Source organism: Sinocyclocheilus grahami, unplaced genomic scaffold (assembly GCF_001515645.1).
Source record: "Sinocyclocheilus grahami isolate Dianchi unplaced genomic scaffold, SAMN03320097.WGS_v1.1 scaffold508.1, whole genome shotgun sequence".
In the NCBI taxonomy this organism is placed as follows: domain Eukaryota; kingdom Metazoa; phylum Chordata; class Actinopteri; order Cypriniformes; family Cyprinidae; genus Sinocyclocheilus; species Sinocyclocheilus grahami.
This window is the reverse complement of record NW_015505687.1, coordinates 851,499-873,291: the sequence shown is the minus strand read 5'-3', so window position 1 is coordinate 873,291 and position 21,793 is coordinate 851,499. Positions and strand designations below refer to the sequence as shown.

Below are 21,793 nucleotides of genomic sequence, written 5' to 3'. Positions count from 1 at the left end.
TGAATAAAATATGCATTCTGCTCAAATATTTGTTGTTGGACATTAAATGTGACATGTAGACTTTTAATCCTACATATAAGTGTATTTTTATGATAGCAGTAACTGTAAATCAATGTAAGCTAATACAGCCCTAATTACTAGCTCAAATGAGTTATTCCTCTTAACACATAAAATATAGTCTGTTTTATATTATTTATTTTCATTTTTAATTTAGTGATTTGAACTTTTAATTTAGTGTTTTTAATGCTTTAAAGAGCAATTTTATATTGTAATGTTTTAATGTTCTTCTAATAACCATAAGGTACAGCAGTCATAAAACCAGAGAGAAAGGCTGCATGGCTAGAAACTGCTGATCAACTGAATGCGCATGTAGCAGCATGTTAAAATGTTTTTAAATATCTTCAAACAAAATCATTAAATCCTATATATAGCCTATATATTTTGATTTATTTAAGTTGCATTTTCTGTATACTTTTATTTTTGGACTGATAATAAAGTCAAATAATTGTATGTGAGAGAGTCAGCGCCATAATATCAATGCGTTCCTATTGGTCAGTGTTAGAGGAGCTCAGCTTAGCCTGACAGTTAGCCTGCCCGGGACCAGGTTAAATTCCCAGCATAAGTTGCCAGAGTGACTGAGCTTGAGCTATATGGTAATTTTGCTTTATGAAACCAAATCAAGTGAAAATAAGTCAGACTAACTGAAATAAGCCTGGCTTATTTGGTAAACTTGTTTTATGATTAGGTGTGTTTAATTAGGGTTGAATCTAAACTCTGCAGGGCTCCAGGAATTGAGTCTGACACTCCTGCTGTAGATTATCAACCATTTATCACACATGTCAGCTTCTGGCTCAATCAGCTGCAAAAGTGTGAGGTGAGACTACCTGTTTGTCCAGACAATGGAAGGGAGTGTTTTAAGTCATTATTTTCACAATTCAGTTTGTTCCTGCCAGTGGCACATAAATTGCACACTGCACCTTTAAAAAACACACTACTTTTTGCTGGACACACAGGTGACAATGTCCATGACAGTATTTGGAAATCCAAAAGGCACTTGTTGTTCTCTAAAAGGTTACAGGATACAGCACTATGGTTGTCATGTCTGAACTGCGTTTAGTCTTTCTGGTCATCACCACTGCATGGTTTTACTCCGTGTGAGTTTGTTTTTGAGTGCATGTCTCATCTGCAGCATTCGTGAGCGCTTGTCCATAGCCAGCAGGTGACGCAGAAACTCCTGACGCACTTCACGCAGCAGCTGCCCGAACGCGGCCTCCACTGCTGAAGCGTCCTCTGCTACAGACAGCTCAAAGAAACTGCACCTACATCAGCAGTGAAACCCTACCTTTAGCACACACAGCAAAACCTTCCAATTCAAATATTAAATGTTATAATGAAGGCATTTAAATCAAACTGAAGATCATCGAAGTGCGTTCAAACTTTTGACTGGTAGTGATGAAATCTATTTTTTTATTAGGATGGATAATGGAGTGTAAAGCAATGAATTGTAATTAAATATATGAATACATTATAAATAAATAATATTCATTAATATTGACTGATAATATTATTAAATATTATTAACAAAATATTATTTTGACCAAAAACAAGTTGTTTTTTTCAAAGAACTTATGTCCAAAACATATATAAATGGCATGGCTGATGCTTACATACAAGATTTATATGTAATATATACATTTATTTGAGCTTATAACATGCATTTGAAAATGCAACATGCACTAAACATCTTCCAAAGCTTGTAATGAGAATGCTTTATAAATCTGTTGTCAAAAAAAGAGAAGCATTTCAAAAGAAAGGTTCCCCTGTGCTTTCCTGCCAAAATAAAAGCTTTATATTTTCACCAGAGCAAAGAAAAAAACACATAAATATTAGTAAATATTGATATAATAAATATTGTAATTGTACTGTTGTTATATAAATAATAACTATTATTGTCATTATTTTATATCAAATCAATTATTATTATGAAATAGTTTACAGTTCAATAGTATTATAGTGGTATTTCTTTATTGAGTTAATTTGTATAATTTGATAAAAAATAATAATAACAATAATAAATATTATTATTAATAATAATAATGAAAACTGCAATGGAAAAAATATTCCAAAAACCACACCCTACTGGGTAAATCGGACCTCCTTTATGCATCTTAGGGTTAAACAATTCAGTTAAATTAACCTATATTTGTATGTACTTCATACTATCACTTACAACTGTGCAGTTATCAGTAGAAATAAAGCGCACTGACCTCAGGTCTGATGCTAATGCCTGTCCCTCATCTGTCCTCACCACTCGGCCATTCTCCACGTCGCATTTGTTGGCAACGATGACTGTTGGAATACCTGGAATAAGACACGTATACACACACACAAAGACACAGAATGATGTAATGGATGCTGTAGCTCTGACAAAGAACAGACTGCCATTAAAATGACAGTACCTGGAGATGGATGGTATAATAAAATACTGCAGAGTTGTAATCTATCTGTCATTTACAAATTTACACTCACACGCTGCAGTGTACTATATTAAGAGTTCATGCCTGAGGTGAAATCTCTGAACTGAGACCAATTAAGGCAGGCTGAGTCACACTGGTGGATAACAGCGCTATTTGCTAGTTGGAGGGACCATATTCATAAACAAGACTGCTAGCAGTAGCGCTAATAGCAGAACAGTGTTACTATTTCTCCTTAGTTTGTGATCATTCACATCCACAATCTGAATGGTCTTACCAAGCGTTTGTTTAATGTGGTCAATCAGTCTCTTCAGGCGCGACACAGCCTCAAAACTGCTGCGATCCGTCACAGAGTACATGATGAGAAACCCATCACCCCATTTAATGGAACTCTCCAGAGACGACGCAGCAGGTCCTGCACATTCCTGGAAACAAACAGATTCACACATATGAGTAGTTCTTCATCTGCTGCACGTGAGTGAATGTGTGCGGATCTGTGAGGATGGAGGTGACGTGCATCTAGACTTTCACAGATGTGATTCTTAAGGCAATTCAGGAGCACAAAGGCTGTAAATTAAATCCATAGACCCAAAACCTCCTGCTTCTCAAATTCAGTGGTTCTCAATCCTGGATCTCAAGTCGAAGCACTGCACATTTTGGATGTCTCCATTATTTAAAAGGATAGTTTTCCCAAAAATGAAACACCACTGACATTCAGTGTTTCAATGTAATGACAGAAACATTCTTTTGTGTTCTGCAAAGGAAAGAAAGTCATACAGGGCTGGATCGGCATGATGGTGAGTAAATTATGACAATTTTCATTTCTGATAAACTATCCTTTTACCCACACCTGATTTATATCATCAGCTCATTTGTACAGGCTCCAAGACCTAAACTGGGTGTATCAAAGTCCTCCAAAATATCAGAACCGCTACTCTACTGCATTTACACAGACGGTAAAGCTTCAGCCTAATCCTATGAATTAACAAGTGCTGCTCTACTGTGTAACACGATCAATGGCAGGCGGGCTGTTAAAGCTGCTCCACCAGCCTGAGATTCAGCACAGCAGACATGAAAGGAATGGAATGGTTCAGAGAGTCCTGTGTCTCATCAGCTGTTTGACCAGGCAAGATCATCCTGCTGTCTTTCTTTGAGTCTACGGAACAATAGGCCTGTAAAACAGCACAGCAGCAGATGTACAGTGACAAAGAGATGGTCCCTTAATAGGTAAGAGCCAAAATACAACACAACATACTGTCAGATCTAATCTCAGGCATTCTGTACCTTATTAACTGTGTCTAAAATCTCCAGTTCAATCGCCTCCTTGTCCACGATTTTCTGACACCTGTAGGTGACCTCTAAGAGACACAAAAAGTATATGGCATGTCACATGATTCAGATTACTTATGAATTTATGAATAAAATGCAGATACACAAATATTTAGAGCGTGAAAACAGCTTTACAGCACCACTGTGTATGTATTTCACTTGTGTTACCCCTTTTATGTTCATACTCTCCAATGAAACGTCTGGTGATGAATCTGACACACAGAGCTGGAGTTCAAAAGAGAAAAACAGATCAATTAGTCATCAAGACCAACCAATAGTCATTAACCCCGAAAAAACACTGCAGTGTTACCTGTCTTCCCACAGTTATCTCTTCCCAGCACCACAAGCTTCGCCCTCAACATCTTCCGTACAGATTCTGACATGATCACTGTGGATAATATTATATCTGAATATTATAATAACACTCGTGGGGTCAGGCCAAATAAACGACCAGAGCTACTGTTAGTAACAGGTGCTTTTTCTCGGGTTAAGCTTGACTGCGCTTCCGCTACGCTAAAGATGATAGATAAATGCGGCAGAGCAGAGATGCAACTCTGAGTATAATACAAAGTTAAAATACAAGGCACTGTGTTAAAGAATGAAACAAAGTTCCCCAGAAATACTTACTTTGCTCACGAAAGTTGTTAAAAGTGCGAACAGTGCTTGAATCTATATCATTGTGTTCCAGTGGAGACTCTTGTGGAGTTCATATGCTGCAGCCTCTGCTGCTTCTGCGCTCTCAGTCTGTCTGCTTTTAGTAATGACATTAGAAATAGCGCGCGCGCGCACACACACACACACACAGACACACACAGACACACACACACACACACACACACAGAGAGAGAGAGAGAGACTGCGGACAGCACGTCATTGTTCAGCGTGGTCTCTCTTCTTTTTCCACATTCATCACCGGCCTCGACTGCGAGACTCATTAAACGACCAGCTGATTTATCGCCTTTGACAGTCGAGCCTCCGGAGCAGCAGAGACAGAACCATTCATTAACCCGGGCTAAAATTAAAGCTTTTTATTTTTGCCCTGATATATCTTTTACTTAGATTACAGAGCATCAGTAGAGATCTTTGAGGAAGATACTCTTAGTAGGTAAGTGTTTCTGATGATATGAACTGAACAAAATTAACAATGTGAATGAAGCTGAGTTCATAAATAACCAGCAAGAGGTTTGCCTTGTTTGGAAAGTCATTTGTTCCTGTGGAACTTAAGTTTTGAAACAAATAATGCACGTGACAGAGATATAAACAGACAACTATTGTTGAGGTGTTATTTATTGATGTCAACATTTTACAGGTCTATACTTTTGAGTAAAATATCAAAAAGAACTCAATTAAAATGACAATAACTTGTAATAAAATACCCTGTCCATTTCCATATCTCATTCCTAAATTACTTGTAAATAATAATAAAATAAAAAAACTCCAGCTTTGCAGTTTTTTGTGTTCATTAGGACCAATAAAGAGTGACAAAAAGCACATTCATAAAGGGATAATTCACCCAAAAATTCCCTTAGTCATTCCAAAACTTTGACTTTCTTTTGACTTTTCTGTAGAACATTAAGATGATATTTTGAGAAACATCTCAGTGTTTTTTTAAACACTTTTTTATTTATTTGTTTACTTACTTTTGTCCATACAATGAAATCAATTAAAACGTCAAAATATCATCTTTTGTTTTCCACAGAAGAAAGATGAGTTTGAAACAAGTAAAATGTTAAATTATGATTAAATGACAGAATGTTTTTTGGGGGAGGGACCATCCCTGAACAAAATGTTTGCATACAGGAAAACAATAACAATGTGTATCTTTAAAACAATTAAATGGTGAATTCCATCCTAACTGAAATGATTTTGGATGAGTTCCTGTCGAACTCTGAGAGCCTCTGGGTCGACAGTGTCATTGAGATCGATATTCTCCCCTGATTGGTCCGTGGCCTCAGTCCTCTCAAAAGTCCAGGCATCAAGGCCAGACTGCAGGGAAATGTTATGTAGTACACAGCAGGCTTGGATGATATGGGAGCATTTCTCTGGAGAATACTGCAGGTAACCTTTTGCCCCATCCAGACACCGGAAACGTGTCTGAATGGCTCTGAATGTGCGGTCCACAATCTCATGCGTCGTTGTGTGGGCCAGGTTATAGCGGTACTCAGCAGGGGACTCTGGACTCTGGACTGGAGTCATCAGCCACTTCTTCAGAGGGTAACGGTTGTCACCTGGAGACAAGAGACCGAAAATACACTGACATTTTCACAGGATACTTTGGCAATGTCAAGAAAAAGTCACTATGGCAACCAAACTATGGTTCTCACCTAAAAGCCAACCTTCGTCATTGTCTTGCTCTTCAAAAAGCTTTGCCACACTGGATTGCTTAAAGACAGTTCTATCTGTCAGACTACCTGGCCAATGTGTCTCAGCACTCAGCAGCAGTCCTCTGGCATCACATACTAATTGGCAATTGATTGAGTGAAATCCTTTTTTATTTACATAGGAAGAGTCGTCTGCATTGGGAGCTTTAATGGCTATATGTGCACAGTCCACTACTCCCATGATATTAGGAATTCCTGCTATTCGGTAAAACTCCTCTTTAGACTGCTGCCTGGTGGCCTCATCCCTAGTGAAGCCAATAAACTCTGGTGCTTTCTCAATCAGAGCTTTAGTGACGTTAGAAACACAACGACTCATGGAGGCCTGGCTGATGCCGATCGCATCGCCCATCTTGCTCTGGAAGGACCCGGTTGTGTAGAATCCCAGGGCTGCGAGTATCTGAACATCTGGGCTTATGGCTCGTGACCTCTGTGTCCGTCTCAACAAGCTGTCCTTTAGCAGTTCCACCAGATAATAAATGAACTCACGTGGGAAGCCAAATGTTGTCAGCAGGAATTCATCTGACACTGTCTCGATATCAAATCGATCAAGTGTTTTGTGCCCACGGCCATGCAGCAGCAGGTCACAGTCTAGGATTGCAATAGAGATTGCCATTCCACACACTCAGGAGGATGTGTGGACAAATGACACATGTGAATGTCAGCTATTGTCATGTAATGCCATGTCAATAACTAAAACATGATACATCCGGGCAGGGACACCGGCAAAGGATAAGGATAAGGTTTTTATTTCTCCTCTTTCCTATTACTTGTTTCACTTCTGTTTCATCATGTTTAACCATTTCTTACTATGTGTAAGTAAGTTGTTGTTTTTTAGCATGTAAGCATTAGCATGTCGTTTGATTTGTATTTGTTATTTATTTAAATTTTAGTTAAATTATGTCTGAATTTATTATGTCTGTATAGGTCTTTTATTAAGTTTTAGTTTGATTTCATTTGAGTTATTTTAATAATTCAACAAACTAAATGGAAATGAAATAATATATATATTGAATTTATAAATGTGTATGTACATATACAGTATACATGTATGTGTGTGTGGCTGTACATACACGTGTAGTTGTTTTTTTTTGGTGTTTGGCTTAGTGTTATGTTAGAATCATTATTATACTCTTATACCTTTTTTATACCTATTTTTTATACCTACTCTTATATATTTTGAATTGTTTTTAGCTTTATTTTTTGTTTTTCATTTAAATGTTAAGTTTTGACATTTTGCTGTATGCATTTGTCATTTTTATTTAATTTCTTTATTTTTAAAATGTGTATAGGTAGTATTTATAAAGTTTTAGCTTTTAGTTTTGTTTTAGTTGTTTTAATACTACAATTGATTGCTTCTGTTGTCCTCATTTGTAAGTCGCTTTGGATAAAAGCATCTGCTAAATGACTAAATAAATAAACATCCAAGTTTTCACATTTCTGGGCTTCTCAGAAGCGGAAATCGACATAGCTGGGTAAACTTCTATAGTGGTGGACGAAAACCACAACAAATATAATTTTTGCCTTCCTATTTGAACAAAAACAATCCACAATAGCATTTCTGTGACTGTCCAGAAGAGGAAGAGAAATTTAGAGATGAATTACGTTAGCCAGAAGAGAGAAACATGTCACAATTGCTGTCACGCCCTCAGCCATAGTATTAGGAACAGCCACAGATCAGCGTTTCTTAGTTTCTGTAATTTAATGGCAAGGGAATAAACCACAAAATATAGTGGTATATTTGTGCTAAATGTTTCTGCATGCACCGATTTCTTCAATGTGTGACTGCTTACAACACGAGTTTAAAGCTTATCTTGACCTAATCACATATATTTTATTACAGTAACGTTACTTATCGCAATTAAACTGAGCTGGTTATATGATCTAGTTTGTCGTCTCAGCACAGTATTTTACACAAAACCGAACGCAACCAACTCTTGAATTAAATGATCTCACAGTGAACAAATGTGACTAACACAACGGTAGTGGAAACATTCAGATTGGCTGAAAACGAGTTAATCGTTACCTGCACTGGAGAGTGTTTGTGTACGCCGACATTGAGATGTGACGTCGCTCCCGTAACAAACGCCCTGTTCAGCGGCTGCACTTTCGATATTTGTATTGGTCGTTTTAAAGAATAAACTAAGAGCAGGCGGATGCATATCATAATATAACACATATGTGCATATAACTTTAATATATCACAATTTCATACAGTCCTTTATCCATATTTTAAAAAACAACGAAAGTGGCGTGGTTGAATCGGGAACGTTACAGGCACACGTCGTTCCTGCCCTAGCCAGGCAAGCAAAATAAACACAAACGGGGAGCCTGTCAGTGTGTGACGCTGTGGTGCTACGATGTGATTAACTGAAAATACAGGATCGATTAGTCTGTATTTGATCATCCAGCCACGCTGTTTTGCTCACGTAACGTCAAACTCTAGGTGTTAACAGTTCAGTGTCCACTCTGTGATGAGCTGTAAGTATGTGCGCATGTTTTGCTAAGGAGTTAGCATTGGCTGCACACACATACAGATGATTGTAAACTATTTGAGATGTCTGGCTGTGAGAAACAAATGGCAGGTCTACTGTTTTCAAATCTCGAGTCGGATGAACTGGCAGCTGTCATGTGACATTGATTGTTATGAAGGCGTCTTAGTGTTGCGTTGTTGTTTTTTACATTTACATTTAGTCATTTAGCAGACGCTTTTATCCAAAGCGACTTACAAATGAGGACAATAAAAGCAGTCAAAACTAACAAAAGAGCAACAATACATAAGTGCAAATGACAAGTCTCGGTTAGCCTAACGCAGTACACATAGCAAGGTGTATATATATATATATATATTATACACACACACACAAACAAAGAAAAACAAAAATACGTTTTATTGAGTACATGTTTAAATGCATGGAGGCGAGCTGCCGTAGAGACGCGACAGTATTAAAGACACCAGTAAATTCGTTAATTATTACTATTATTAGAGTTGGATGAAACAAGATAACCCACACCTTATTTTTTCTCTTGATCATAGAAGGCTCACAATCTCATCTCAACACTTTTGATGAATGGCTTCGTTTTGTCTTTTCATTTGAATATCAACGTTTTTAAGATTTCGTTAGTCGAAACAGTTTTGAGGTTAACTGATCTAATTTTGCATCTTTGGAAAATAGTGATCTATGACATTGTAATATGTTGAATACTCTGCCAAAAGTCTACTGCATGCATCACAAAGATTCTGTGTCTATTTGTTCATTAGTGATTTGTGTAAAAAATATATATTTTACATCTGTAAAAAAATATATTTTGAAGTTCAATTTAGTTCTGCCCCCAGAATTGGCACAGAAGGCCCTAGTGGCAAGTTATTGTTATTATATTCTAATAATGTTATAATAATGTAATATGTTATAACAGTGGTGGTTATTATTCAGTAATTCCATGAGTTAGATCCACATTTCAGACATCTTCGCTATTCATTAAAACCTGTCTTGCTAGTTTGTTTGTCTGTCATCGGTCATTCAAATATTCAACTAAATTGGCGGAGTACAATTTTAGATAGAATAGATGATGCAGTATTTTACATTAATGATATTCATCTTGTACATGTTGTATCTAAATATGTTACGATTTTAAAATATGAATAAATAATGTAAATGTACATTATTTTATAATGAGGGCTTTTTCCTCCATTGTATCCTACTAATTGACCTGACTTTCAGATATGTGTATTATGTACCTTTTTAATTATTGTGTTTATATCAGCTTTTTCACTGTTCACTGAGGAAAGTGTCTTTAATTTGTATGTCTTAGGCTTGTGCGACAATGGATAGTGATCTGAGCTCACAGGACAGGAAAGACTTGGATAAATTCATCAAATTCTTTGCCTTGAAGGTGATTGCATTAAACACTACAGTGCTAAGCGTATTGTTGCATTCATAAAATCTGGTATCCCAGCCAGGCAACAGGGTGATGATATCTTTTGCTTTATCTGTGTGTCTTTCAGACGGTGCAAATTATAGTTCAAGCCCGGCTTGGAGAGAAGATCAGCACTTGCTCATCCTCATCACCGACAGGTTCAGACTGGGTAAGACACATCCAAGACGCTTCACATACAGTGGTCCTGTTTTCTTTGTCATAACTAATGTGAGATCTGCCTGTCTGGTTGTTTTCATGTTTTTATTCAGTTTAATTTGGCAATAAAAGACATCCCAGAGGTGACTCATGAGGCAAAAAAAGCTCTTGCTGGACAGCTGCCTGGGATCGGCCGATCGTATCAGCTTTTTCACTGTTCACTGAGGAAAGTGTCTTTAATTTGTATGTCTTAGGCTTGTGCGACAATGGATAGTGATCTGAGCTCACAGGACAGGAAAGACTTGGATAAATTCATCAAATTCTTTGCCTTGAAGGTGATTGCATTAAACACTACAGTGCTAAGCGTATTGTTGCATTCATAAAATCTGGTATCCCAGCCAGGCAACAGGGTGATGATATCTTTTGCTTTATCTGTGTGTCTTTCAGACGGTGCAAATTATAGTTCAAGCCCGGCTTGGAGAGAAGATCAGCACTTGCTCATCCTCATCACCGACAGGTTCAGACTGGGTAAGACACATCCAAGACGCTTCACATTCAGTGGTCCTGTTTTCTTTGTCATAACTAATGTGAGATCTGCCTGTCTGGTTGTTTTCATGTTTTTATTCAGTTTAATTTGGCAATAAAAGACATCCCAGAGGTGACTCATGAGGCAAAAAAAGCTCTTGCTGGACAGCTGCCTGGGATCGGCCGATCCATGTGTGTGGAGATCTCCCTCAAAACCTCAGAGGTCTAGTCTTTCTTTTAGTTCACCATCAATATAATAACAGTATCATGACAAAAATATAAAAAGAAACAAAATGTTTAAAATGCCTAACTTAATAAAAAGATGTTTACTTGAGTATTAAGAAATTGCGTTTACCCATGCAGGGAGACTCCATGGAGCTGGAGACGTGGTGTTTGGAAATGAATGAAAAGTAAGCCCACACAGTTCCCCTTCACAGACAGGACAAAGCAGTCAGCTGACACCTGCTCTGTGTCAAGATTGATACATTATCAACAAGTCAATATTTACTATACCAGGGTATAACTAGGGTTTGTATTTTTTCCAGGTGTGATAAGGACATTAAAGTGTCCTATACAGTTTATAATCGGCTGTCTCTGCTGCTCAAGTCTTTGCTGGCCATCACAAGGGTGACACCTGCTTACAAGCTTTCACGTAAACAAGGGCATGATTATGTCATACTCTACAGGTACTCAACACACTTTCTTCTTGCTCCACAAAGCCCTATGTTGCTTGATACATGTGTTCATACAGGGAAAACAGGATGTCATATGTACAATCAGATCTTATTAATATCTCTATGGTAGGATCTATTTTGGAGATGTCCAGCTGACAGGTCTCGGGGAAGGTAATATTATGAAGATTCTCTTCAAAATACTAATAAAGGACATGTAGATGTTCTGTAGTATTTGTTTATCTTCTTCACTTCTCTCTGCAGGGTTCCAGTCAGTGCGAGTGGGTGTTGTAGGCACTCCCATAGGCACCATCACTTTGTCCTGTGCATATCGCACTAATTTGGCCCTCATGTCTTCAAGGTATATATTGCATTCAAGTATTCGGATATTCTGGTTATTGTAGTTTTGTAGTGTTGTTGTGCAAGATATTGTTCTTGTGTCTCACAGGCAATTTGAGAGGACAGGCCCTATCATGGGTATCATCATTGATCATTTTGTGGAGCGTCCCTTCACTAATATGGCACACATGCATCCCTGCAGTTACAGGTGCGTAAAAATCATAGATATGATCATATTAATACTTTTATTCAGCATGACACAAATTGATCAAAAGTGACAACGAATACTTTTACATTGTTACAAAACTAGGGATGTAACGATGCCAAGCCGGTTGAAAATCGATACAAATATGCAATGATTCAAGGCGGTTGAGATTTTAAACGAATCACGAAACAATTGGGGGTGGGGGTTTATATGAGTGTATCTCTGAGGGGAACTGACTGTCTTCAGAAAATTCAATGGTATTTTCTTTTCATCGTGCCCCTGCATAATGTCTATTAAAGCAGTATTCAAAAGCGCTGTGCAGCTGTGTTTACAGCGGTAACCAAGGAAATGCTGTATCGCTGCTGTTCCATAAGCGCCACCTACTGTCAGAGATTGAATTTGCGTCTCATTCAGTGCGTCTGCTGCTTTTGTTTCCTTCAGATGTGTTTTATGTAGCATAATTTCACAAAGCTAAAGTCAGACCATTCTGTTTTTGCTTTAAATTTCAAAATTATACAATCAAATTTAAGTCACAAACTGCTCATGCTGCATGTATGCAGCATCTTTGTTTGGATTGTGATTAAAATGCAGTGGTTGCCTCTACTTTTAAATGGAAAGAGCACAGACAAAGCCTTAGTTTGTTTACATGAGGAGATTTCTTGTATTTTTATTTTTTGTTTATTTGATTTGGGATTTGTTTTAAATAGTTTAGTTTTGTTATCACTTGATTGACATGAAATGTGTAGCATTTTATCTGAGAAATAATAAAAGAACACCTTTTCATTTAGAATTTGTCTTAAATCTCATTTTGTTAAAGAAAATCTTATTGTGAAATCAGTATCGTGAATCATATTGCATCATGAGATGAGTGAATCGTTACATCCCTATACAAAACATTTCTGTTTTTACATGAGGAGATTTCTTGTATTTTTATTTTTTGTTTATTTGATTTGGGATTTGTTTTAAATTGTTTAGTTTTGTTATCACTTGATTGACATGAAATGTGTAGCATTTTATCTGAGAAATAATAAAAGAACACCTTTTCATTTAGAATTTGTCTTAAATCTCATTTTGTTAAAGAAAATCGTATTGTGAAATCAGTATCGTGAATCATATTGCATCATGAGATGAGTGAATCGTTACATCCCTATACAAAACATTTCTGTTTCGAATAAATGCTGTTCTTTCTGTTCATCAAAGAATTATGGAAAAAATATATATCACAGTTCCTACAAAAAAATACTAAACTTTTCAACATTGAGAATAATATGAAATGTTTCTTTAGCACCAAATCAGCATATTAAAATGATTTCTGAAGGATCATGTGACACTGAAGTAATGGAAATTCAGCTTTGCCATCACAGGAATAAATGACATCATAAAATAGAAAAAAAATATTTTAAATTGTAATAATATTTCACATTCTTACTGTTTTAACTGTATTTTTGATCAAATAAATGTGGCCTTGGTGAGCATAAGAGACTTCTTTCCAGAACATTAAAGAAATCTTACCAACCCCAAACTGTTGCATATATCGCAGTGTAGAATGTCACCTGAATTGTTATTTATAGTAAAAATTAATATTTCATTTTTTTATTGTATAGTAGAAAGACATACAATGTTTAAGTGTTGTTTTATTTCAGAATTCAAGATGAGTTGGAATTAAACCCTTAATACCAGAAGTTCACTTTTACATACTGATAGTATAGGTATTCAAGCTGATAACTCTGCTTTCTTATCCTTTGGCCCGTTCTTTTTTCTCTCTAAGAACGCCTGGAGAAGATGAGGGAGGGACTTATGCAGGAATAGAAGACTCTCAGGAGGTGTGCACCACGTCCTTTTCCACCTCCCCACCATCACAGGTAATGCCGTCACTATCAGCGATCCATCTATCCCATTAAAAATAACCCTTCACCACCTTCCTTGCACAGGTCAGACTTCAGTACAGGTGCATTGCAGCCTGCCATTAAGAGATTAACTGTTAACCTTGGATAAGCTGTTTTCATTCATGAGTCTCTTTCAACTGTTCCCTGATGAACAGGTCTCATTCTTTATATGTGATTTTGGTTTTTGCTTTCCTGCAGCCATAAATATGACCTGAGATTGCTGCTTAGTACAGTACATATCTTCCCTATTCTTAGGTGTTTTCTTTTCATTCTTTTTCTCAGCTTTTGGTTAGTCAGGTGTCTTGAACAGTGTTGTTTTTGTTAACTAAATTCACTAAATGAAATAAAGCTGACGTAAAGGTGAAATAAAATATAAAAATTATATATATATATATATATATATAAGCTAAATATAAATATTTTTAAAAACTAAAATAACATGACAAACCTGCACACAACTACTCAAATTGAAATGAGAAAAGAAAATATAGGAATAAATTCTGTTTCAAAATATTAATAAATAGTAAAATAGTATACAAATAATACTAAAATAGCATTGGTCTTGGTGTACTTGCTGCAGTATTTACCTTTCCACATAATGCTTGTGTAGTATTGGAGGTTGCAGAAGACTAGCATTAAAGTCATTTATGTGACCATGAAATCAGATTCTCTCTCCCCGTTATCTCTTTCTGTGGTAGCGCTTTCATTTCTGTTGTTGCTTTTGTTTTTCTTTCTTTCTTTCTTTCTTTCTGTGTGCATGTAGTGTGTGTGTACTGTAAGTCAGGCACATTTTAAGACACCTAAGCCGGCTCTGATGGCCACACTGAAGGTTCCCCTCATGGGGCTTGGGGTCTCACAGCAAGTGAGTCCAGTATGTGTGTGTGAGAGAAGTGTGTGTACACGCATGCAGCTGGTAGATTAAGTACAAAGTGGCCTGCCCCAGTAACCTATACTCCACTGCTTACCCTTCATAACCTTGTATAACCTTTTAATTAAGAGGGTTATACAGTATCACTCACACAAGAGATTGTTTGAGCACTGCTCTGACAAAAGCACACAATCACTGCTGCCTTCTCCTTGAGCTGACCTGCCTGCTGTTTTACTTGAAGCATTTGTGTGTTTGCTCTGACAACTACTCTGATCCTTCTTGCTCTCTGCTCTGCAGTGAGGTTTTTACAGGACTAGATTTAAAAAGCCGACCTCTTAATTTGACATTCGACTCTTATTTGTGATATGAATATCTCTGTCTCAGCTGTACAGCTCTCGTCTGTCATATCAGACTCCGGCCCTGGGAACTGTGGATTTGTGCCATCCTACGGCTTTTACTGCTGGTGCACATCCTCACCAGGTACGGCACACAATGCACCAGCACATACACACGCAGAAGCCCCACCCTCCCTATCATAACTTCATGCCCTTGATCCCTTCTGATGTAGAAGAGCTGCTTGGAATTACTTGCACCTGTCTACAGAAATGGGTTTGTTTGTGTCGTTCTGACCTGACTGAGGTGGCCATGTATGTGTCTCTTCCAAATCAGATGGTTGTGCCGGGTAAAGAAGGTGGAGTCCCACAGGTGCCGGCTCAGCCTAATCATGGCACTGCAGCTGAGCATGGTCGTATCCCATCATTCCCCAATGGACAGTCCCCTCTGCCGGCACAGCCCACATCCTGTAGTAGGTAAGAGTGTGAAGAGATTCAGACTGTTCAATACTGATTTTTCATTTATCAATTCAGAAAAATTTGATTCCATGTTTGTGTGTGTGTGTGGTAGCGAGGTGAAGACTGTGTTCTGTGATGCTCTAGAGACCACCTTCACCAGGAAAGTTGGTGCTTTTGTCAACAAAGCCACCACTCAGGTTAGAATACACTAATAATTTATAATAACCTTCAGAACAAAAATGACCTTATTGTATATTGAAATAGTTCTCGTTAAAATCAACATCAGTCAGATATGCTGATTTGGTGCTTAAGAAACATTTCTTCTACTTCTTATTGTAATTATTGTCAATGTTGAGCAACTTTTTGTAGAAATTGTGAACTTTTCAGAATTTTTTTGTTGAATAGAAAGATCAAAATAACACCATTTATTTGAAATAGAAATCTTTTTAAATGTCGTAACTGTGACTTTATCAGTTTAATGCATTTTTATGAATAAAATTATGAATTTTATGAACACTGAAAAATTATGAACACTGTCATGTTCAGGGGGAAATGCATTCTGATGTGTTGTGTATGTGTGGAACTCAGGTGACAACAACCAGCCTGGATCTTCCTTTTGCTGCATTCGCTCCAAGAGCCAATGACCTGGAGGTGAACGACCCGATGGTATTGAGAAAAAAAACAAAAAAACATATTTACTATGTATTTCAAATTAAGAAAACCCACTTAGGCACTACGTGTCCTTAGTGTGCAACTGCATCATCCACTGTCTCCTCATTTTCTTTTCTTTTTTGTGATTTAGAGGTGTTTTTCTCTGTTTGCAGGTGCACCCTCCTCCATCCCCAGCTCCTTCGTCTCCCTTGCAAGGCAGCCTGCACTCAAACAGCTCGAGCCACAGCGGGGGGCAGCCACAAGACGACTTTGTCATGGTTGACTTTGTAAGTGCACCAACATATAATACAAATTCCCTTATCGATATCTGCTGTACTGTTGAGAACTACTGTATGTAACAGCAAGCACATTGAAAGGCACTGCATCAGTACATTGAGTGAATGGGAACTGATGAGTATCATTAAAGAGATGGGTTCTGGTAGGCGTTTTTTTCCCTTTAAGCAAAAGGGAGTTTTATCAAGCCCTTGACAGAGCATCTTGTGATCCAAGTCAATTATTCATCAAAAAAAGAAACTTAGACTCTGACCTGAGAGAAAGCTACATATGTTTGATGTTTAATAAATCTAAAGAAGACTTTACTCTTCTTAATTTTTATTTCATAAATACAGTGTTGAATGATGCAGTATCCCATAACAATTGGAAGTCTTTGAAGCTAGTGAGTTGATGTTGCTTAAGAGAGGCCCAAAGAGACCTGCTTGATCATGTTTTTTTTTTAAGTCTGTTTCTGCATGACAGAGCAGCACTGTTTTGGTGTTGATCAGAGCTCTAGCGTTGGGCTAAAACCAATACAAATTCTACTGGAGAATTAAAAACAAGAAAAGACAATCTTGCTTGGTGTGGGCAGCTGGGACATGAGAATTGGACTATGAAACCAGTTGTGTAAACAAGCAAGTATTGATTATCTTGTTTAGTCAAACCTTGTAAGTCAGGGATGGGCAACTCCAGTCCTGGATGGCTACTGTCCTGCAGAGTTTAGCTCCATCCCTAAACAAACACACATGAAAAATCTAACTTAAGCAAAGCCACTGGAAGGCAAGCCTGCAACCTTTAGCCAAAAAAGTGTAACGGCTAATGCTAACGCTTTGGCTTTGGCAGTACAAAGGGAAGGAGACCGAGGCTGTTGTATGATTGGCTGAGATGCCTCACATGATCCAAGTAAGCAGTTAGGCTTTTTCCAATGGTAAGTACTACAGACCCTTGCATCTCCCAATAATAAGACAATATTTGACTTAAGTCTTCAGAATTGCTTGAAAATTACAGACAGGAGTGTTTGATTAAGGCTGCCCATTCCTGTTCTAAATGTATGGTAAAAGCCAGATATGGTTCATATTATGTTTAAAGACCAGGTCTGTGTTTGTGTGCCAAACAGAAACCAGCATTCTCCAAGGATGACCTTTTGCCAATGGATCTGGGAACTTTCTATAGAGAGTTTCAAAACCCTCCTCAGCTTGCAAGCCTGTCCATCGATGTCAGCGCTCAGTCTATGGCTGAGGATTTGGTGAGAAACAAACACATTCTCATCACAGCACATACTGAACATTTTTGCAATCTATATGGGACAGGTTGACCTTTAAAGCAAGAAAAACATGAGAATATACATAAGAGTAGAGACATAGAGAGTATTCATATAGGTATGAATATATTACAGGTAGTTTTTAGCACCAAACCCAGGGTTGGTGTTAAAATCTTAAGGGTAAAAAATAATTGCAAGTATTGTTTATATGTAGTACTTAGGGTGATTTATTCACATTCATGCCGTAGTATGATGTTAAAACTTCGGTAACGTTGTGATGTGTTCATTATTAGATGTTTGATAAAGTGAACATGTATTTTTGCAGGATTCTCTTCCAGAGAAACTGGCCATTTATGAGAAGAACATTGATGAGTTTGATGCATTTGTGGACACGCTACAATAGAACAGAACAGAACAGAACAGAACAGAACAGAGATTGCTTCCTTCACAACTTCTTGACTCTTCTTGCTTCCTTAACTGAAGCATCCCTCATTGGATGTCTTCATTAACCCTGTTTTGTGTCAGTTTTTCCTTGTGCAATGAGCTATGAAGAGAATCATCATTCAAGAAAAAAGTGAACTGAGGAATAAGGAGAACAGCATCTGTTAAAGGAACTGAGCAACATAAAATTTCCAACCCTTGTATTTATTAAAATAGCAGAACTGTGTAAGTAAAGCTCACTGTAATGAATGTATAAACCTGTACCAGCCTTTATTTTTGTTTTGCTCATCACGACAACACATGTAGTTCACTGACTAATCACTGAAGCAGATTTCTGTCATTGTACTGCTGACACCATACAAATTCTCTTCAACTTTAAAGTGAGGCGAAAACTTGAATAATCTGAGAGTATGTCCAGGCTTAAACATGAACGACACTACAGGGAATATTGACAACAGTGAATTGTGCGTCTGCATCTGCTTACCTGGTTCTTGTAAATGCATTTTACCATAACTTTTCATACTTGTAATTTTTTATTTTTAATTTAGGGACAGTTTATCATTACTACTCGTCAGGTCTTTAAATGGTGATGAATGCTTTTTCCCCTTTTCTTTTCTTTTAAAGCTTATGTTTGGCAAGTCATTAGGAGCTGGACCTTCTTTTATTATTTTAAGTGTCTTCTTTCTCTCCTCACTTTGTTAATATGGCATGTAAATGTTGGGTAATAAACTGATTTATTTCAGACAGGCCTGTTTTTGTTTCCTCTATATGCTGAGCTGGTCAAAAAACATTGCGTCTCCTTTACGCAAACCTTGGAGTTCCGCTAGCTAATGAATATTTGTTAGCTCGTCGTTCGCCCAATGGAATGGCGAATGCTTGGCTTATGAATATTAATTAGGGTGCGTTACTAAACGGCTACCAAGCAACGGCAGCAGCGGCTATTTTAAAATTCATGAGCGCCGTAGCACAAATGCACGCCTACTTCCAAATTAGGATGAAAACAGTTGTTTTGACAGCAGTTGTGAAATGTTTTTCTGTCGTCCAGCTGTCGGAACGCCTATGTAAACTTTACTGTGCAGTCTATATTTCTTTTTAAAAGCGGGTTTCAAGTGCCCAAAAGAAAGTTTTAGTTGCTTCTTCATTACATGTCGGATTACACAATGTAGCGCACGGTTGGTAAGTCAGGTATGTTTTCTCTGTGGAAGATGTGTGCGGCTGAATGGTCTCCGCGTTTTGAAATCAAAAAATAGTCTCGACATCTCCGCATGGTACACTCGTCGTCTGTATGTAATAACATGTATATTTAACTTAAAAATATTCGAATGATAGCAAAAACCCCCGTTGCTTTTGGTAATGGGGACATTGATTGGATAGCTTTTTTTTTTTTTTTTTACTGTAATATAATAATTTTATTAGTTTTTTATTATGTCTATAGTTTTTTTTTAAATTAAGTTTTCGTTTTATTTAATTTGAGTTATTTCAGTACTTCAACATACAAAATGGAAATGAAATTATATATATATATTGAATGTATTTATATATATATATATATGTACATGTATATGTATATGTGTGTGGTTGTACATACACACATATGTAGTTGTTTTTTGGTGTTTGGCTTAGTGTTATGTTAGAATCATTATTATACTCATACTTGTTTTTAGCTTTATTTTTTTGTTTTCATTTAAATGTTTAGTTTTGAAATGTTGTACGCATTTGTCATTTTTATTTAATTTCTTTTATTTTCTTAAATGTGTGTATATATAGTATTTATATTGTTTTAGCTTTTAGTTTTAATTACTTTTTCTTATTTGAAAGTCGCTTTGGATAAAAGCGTCTGCTAAATAACTAAAAGTAAAGTAAAGTCAAAGTAACTGTACAGCCATTAATATGTATATATGCTGTGTGTTGTAGAGAGCAAATGTTGCGCTCTTTTAGAGGTCACACTTGGGAGAGTTGGGAATGGGATCCGGACAGTAAGTCTCCTGATGCTCATCTGTCTCTATGCCGACAAGCTGTATATTTTCATGTCGGCCCTCTGTTGGACAGTCAGGGCACTGCAGGGGTCAGAGGCACCAAAGGTGAGACTAGTGAGGGATAAACGCTGTTTTTGTTGTTCACATTAAGTCAGCTAGTTTTATTATTAAAGTACAATCTTACATTTAATCAAGCTGATACTGCTTTAGCAGTGTAAACGTTCAGTGATAAGTTGAACATTAAGTGCTAGTTTCCTTTGCAACACACCTGGTTCAAGTTCATTTTTAACTAGCTATTATAATGCTAGTAAGGCTTTAATTATGCTCTAGTAGAGTATTGCTTTGTAGGATAACTATCATGTGTTGTGGTATAATTTTCTAATAATAATTGATTCATTACTACAGAATAACACATATTTCTGTGTAAGGTTTCACTCACGGTGAGCATTACTGGGAGATCGAGTTCCTAGAGCCTCCATATGGAAGCTCTGTGATGGTGGGGGTTGGTACCCAAAATGCACTTCTGCACACAGGGGATCAAAAGTTTGTTAACCTCATAGGTGAGTACAGTCATGTTCCTCTTAGGAATGCTCTTATTCTTCTACCAAATCAGCCCAGCCCAGCTCCGCTCAGCACAGACCTAAACTCCCTCAGGTTGATCTTACTTGACAACCTAAAAATGAATGGCATCATCTAATTATCAAACAGGAATTTTAATTATCAACACCACCTAGATTAACAAGGGAGGAAGCGTACAGAACAAGTTGACCATACAAAAGCACACAGTGCTTTTCTTTGAATCATTTTATGTTTATTTTATTGTTATTGTTTATCAAAGGCATTGACAGTGAGAGTTGGGGTCTATCATACAAAGGCTTCGTCTGGCATAATGGAAGGAGTCGAAAATACACAGAGCCTTTTTATGAAAGAAATACAGTCATTGGGGTTTTGCTGGACTTGAACACTGGAACACTGACGTTCTTCCGAAATGGAGTGAACCTTGGGGTGGCCTTCACTGGCCTGGAACAGGTAAATATCACTGCACTGAGTATGTGAAAGTACTGGATGTAGGTTATATGTGGGGGTTTAAAATGCTCCTGGAACTTTTGTGTTCCTTTCAGGTCAGCAAGGCTCTGTATCCTCTGGGGAGCTCTACGGCCCCTGAAACTGAGCTTCAGCTGGGTGTGAGGAGCCAGAGAATCTCCTCCCTACAGGAACAGTGCATACACATCATCACACAGTCCCTCTCACATTATAGACACACACACAAATTACCATTACCCACATCTCTGCTCTGTCAAATACACACACATGCGCATTTATAAGCGAGGCATGACCTGTTTCTGATTCATGTAGAACATGCAAACCTCAAATAACAACACAATTATATCTAGTGCAACAGATCCATTTTATATGCAGCCTACCTCAAAAATTATTTTATATTTTTATTACTTCTTTTGAACAAAACATGTGACTACACTCTTAAAAATAAAGGTGCTTCACAATGCCATAGAAGAACCTTTTTGTCTAAATGGTTCCATAAAGAACCTTTAACATCTGAAGAACCTTTCTGTTTCACAAAAGGTTCTTTGTGGTGAAAGAAGGTTCTTCAGATTACAAAAAGGTAAGAAAGAGATGGTTCTTTAAAGAA

The 21,793-nt window shown here is 37.3% G+C and overlaps 5 protein-coding genes across 6 annotated transcripts; 3 read left to right on the top strand and 2 right to left on the bottom strand.

Annotated features, from left to right (window-relative positions):
- Nucleotides 1-880: 880 nt before the first annotated feature.
- LOC107554603 (ras-related and estrogen-regulated growth inhibitor-like) lies at nt 881-4,599 on the bottom strand. The gene is made up of 7 exons (XM_016237166.1): nt 4,431-4,599; nt 4,114-4,191; nt 3,972-4,028; nt 3,759-3,832; nt 2,752-2,899; nt 2,268-2,361; nt 881-1,319 (listed from the first exon to the last, which is right to left on the bottom strand). Coding segments are annotated over exons 1-7 (642 nt in total). The 5' UTR covers nt 4,432-4,599; the 3' UTR covers nt 881-1,129.
- A 969-nt stretch (nt 4,600-5,568) lies between these two features.
- LOC107554632 (putative nuclease HARBI1) lies at nt 5,569-8,284 on the bottom strand. Its single transcript, XM_016237204.1, has 3 exons — nt 8,207-8,284; nt 6,128-6,815; nt 5,569-6,031 (listed from the first exon to the last, which is right to left on the bottom strand). Exons 2-3 carry the CDS (start codon nt 6,795-6,797, stop codon nt 5,655-5,657), a joined length of 1,047 nt encoding a protein of 348 aa, XP_016092690.1. The 5' UTR covers nt 6,798-6,815; nt 8,207-8,284; the 3' UTR covers nt 5,569-5,654.
- A 196-nt stretch (nt 8,285-8,480) lies between these two features.
- Nucleotides 8,481-10,509, top strand: LOC107554590 (autophagy-related protein 13-like). The gene is made up of 4 exons (XM_016237152.1): nt 8,481-8,662; nt 9,995-10,075; nt 10,188-10,268; nt 10,369-10,509. Exons 2-4 carry the CDS (start codon nt 10,007-10,009, stop codon nt 10,507-10,509), a joined length of 291 nt encoding a protein of 96 aa, XP_016092638.1. The 5' UTR covers nt 8,481-8,662; nt 9,995-10,006.
- Nucleotides 10,510-10,513: 4 nt separating this feature from the next.
- LOC107554630 (autophagy-related protein 13) lies at nt 10,514-18,901 on the top strand. 2 transcript variants are annotated; one of them, XM_016237200.1, is made up of 17 exons: nt 10,514-10,590; nt 10,703-10,783; nt 10,884-11,003; nt 11,144-11,190; nt 11,326-11,466; nt 11,585-11,625; nt 11,716-11,812; nt 11,900-11,998; nt 13,764-13,857; nt 14,645-14,743; nt 15,134-15,229; nt 15,419-15,558; nt 15,653-15,737; nt 16,129-16,206; nt 16,365-16,478; nt 17,582-17,710; nt 18,051-18,901. In XM_016237200.1, the coding sequence occupies exons 1-17, from the start codon at nt 10,522-10,524 to the stop codon at nt 18,126-18,128; spliced, it is 1,608 nt and encodes a 535-aa protein (XP_016092686.1). In that variant the 5' UTR covers nt 10,514-10,521; the 3' UTR covers nt 18,129-18,901. The 2 variants fall into 2 exon arrangements, with proteins under 2 accessions (XP_016092686.1, XP_016092687.1); XM_016237201.1 differs by lacking the exon at nt 14,645-14,743 and having other exon boundaries at nt 18,051-18,900.
- A 410-nt stretch (nt 18,902-19,311) lies between these two features.
- Nucleotides 19,312-21,609, top strand: LOC107554633 (SPRY domain-containing SOCS box protein 3-like). Its single transcript, XM_016237205.1, has 5 exons — nt 19,312-19,342; nt 20,081-20,247; nt 20,571-20,702; nt 20,981-21,171; nt 21,264-21,609. The coding sequence occupies exons 2-5, from the start codon at nt 20,088-20,090 to the stop codon at nt 21,465-21,467; spliced, it is 687 nt and encodes a 228-aa protein (XP_016092691.1). The 5' UTR covers nt 19,312-19,342; nt 20,081-20,087; the 3' UTR covers nt 21,468-21,609.
- The last annotated feature ends 184 nt before the right edge of the window (nt 21,610-21,793 follow it).

Coding starts and splice junctions, on each gene's coding strand:
- LOC107554603 (XM_016237166.1), bottom strand. Junction 3,833..3,971: donor AGAGTATGAACATAAAAGGG/GTAACACAAGTG, acceptor TGTGTCTCTTAG/AGGTCACCTACAGGTGTCAG. Junction 1,320..2,267: donor GCATTAGCATCAGACCTGAG/GTCAGTGCGCTT, acceptor CTGCTGATGTAG/GTGCAGTTTCTTTGAGCTGT.
- LOC107554632 (XM_016237204.1), bottom strand. CDS start 6,797: ATGGCAATCTCTATTGCAATCCTAGACTGTGACCTGCTGCTGCATGGC. Junction 6,032..6,127: donor TGACGAAGGTTGGCTTTTAG/GTGAGAACCATA, acceptor TCTTGTCTCCAG/GTGACAACCGTTACCCTCTG.
- LOC107554590 (XM_016237152.1), top strand. CDS start 10,007: ATGGATAGTGATCTGAGCTCACAGGACAGGAAAGACTTGGATAAATTC. Junction 10,076..10,187: donor TCAAATTCTTTGCCTTGAAG/GTGATTGCATTA, acceptor TGTGTCTTTCAG/ACGGTGCAAATTATAGTTCA. Junction 10,269..10,368: donor CACCGACAGGTTCAGACTGG/GTAAGACACATC, acceptor GTTTTTATTCAG/TTTAATTTGGCAATAAAAGA.
- LOC107554630 (XM_016237200.1), top strand. CDS start 10,522: ATGGATAGTGATCTGAGCTCACAGGACAGGAAAGACTTGGATAAATTC. Junction 11,626..11,715: donor GCTGACAGGTCTCGGGGAAG/GTAATATTATGA, acceptor TTCTCTCTGCAG/GGTTCCAGTCAGTGCGAGTG. Junction 16,479..17,581: donor ACTTTGTCATGGTTGACTTT/GTAAGTGCACCA, acceptor TGTGCCAAACAG/AAACCAGCATTCTCCAAGGA.
- LOC107554633 (XM_016237205.1), top strand. CDS start 20,088: ATGTTGCGCTCTTTTAGAGGTCACACTTGGGAGAGTTGGGAATGGGAT. Junction 20,248..20,570: donor AGGGGTCAGAGGCACCAAAG/GTGAGACTAGTG, acceptor TTTCTGTGTAAG/GTTTCACTCACGGTGAGCAT. Junction 21,172..21,263: donor CCTTCACTGGCCTGGAACAG/GTAAATATCACT, acceptor TGTTCCTTTCAG/GTCAGCAAGGCTCTGTATCC.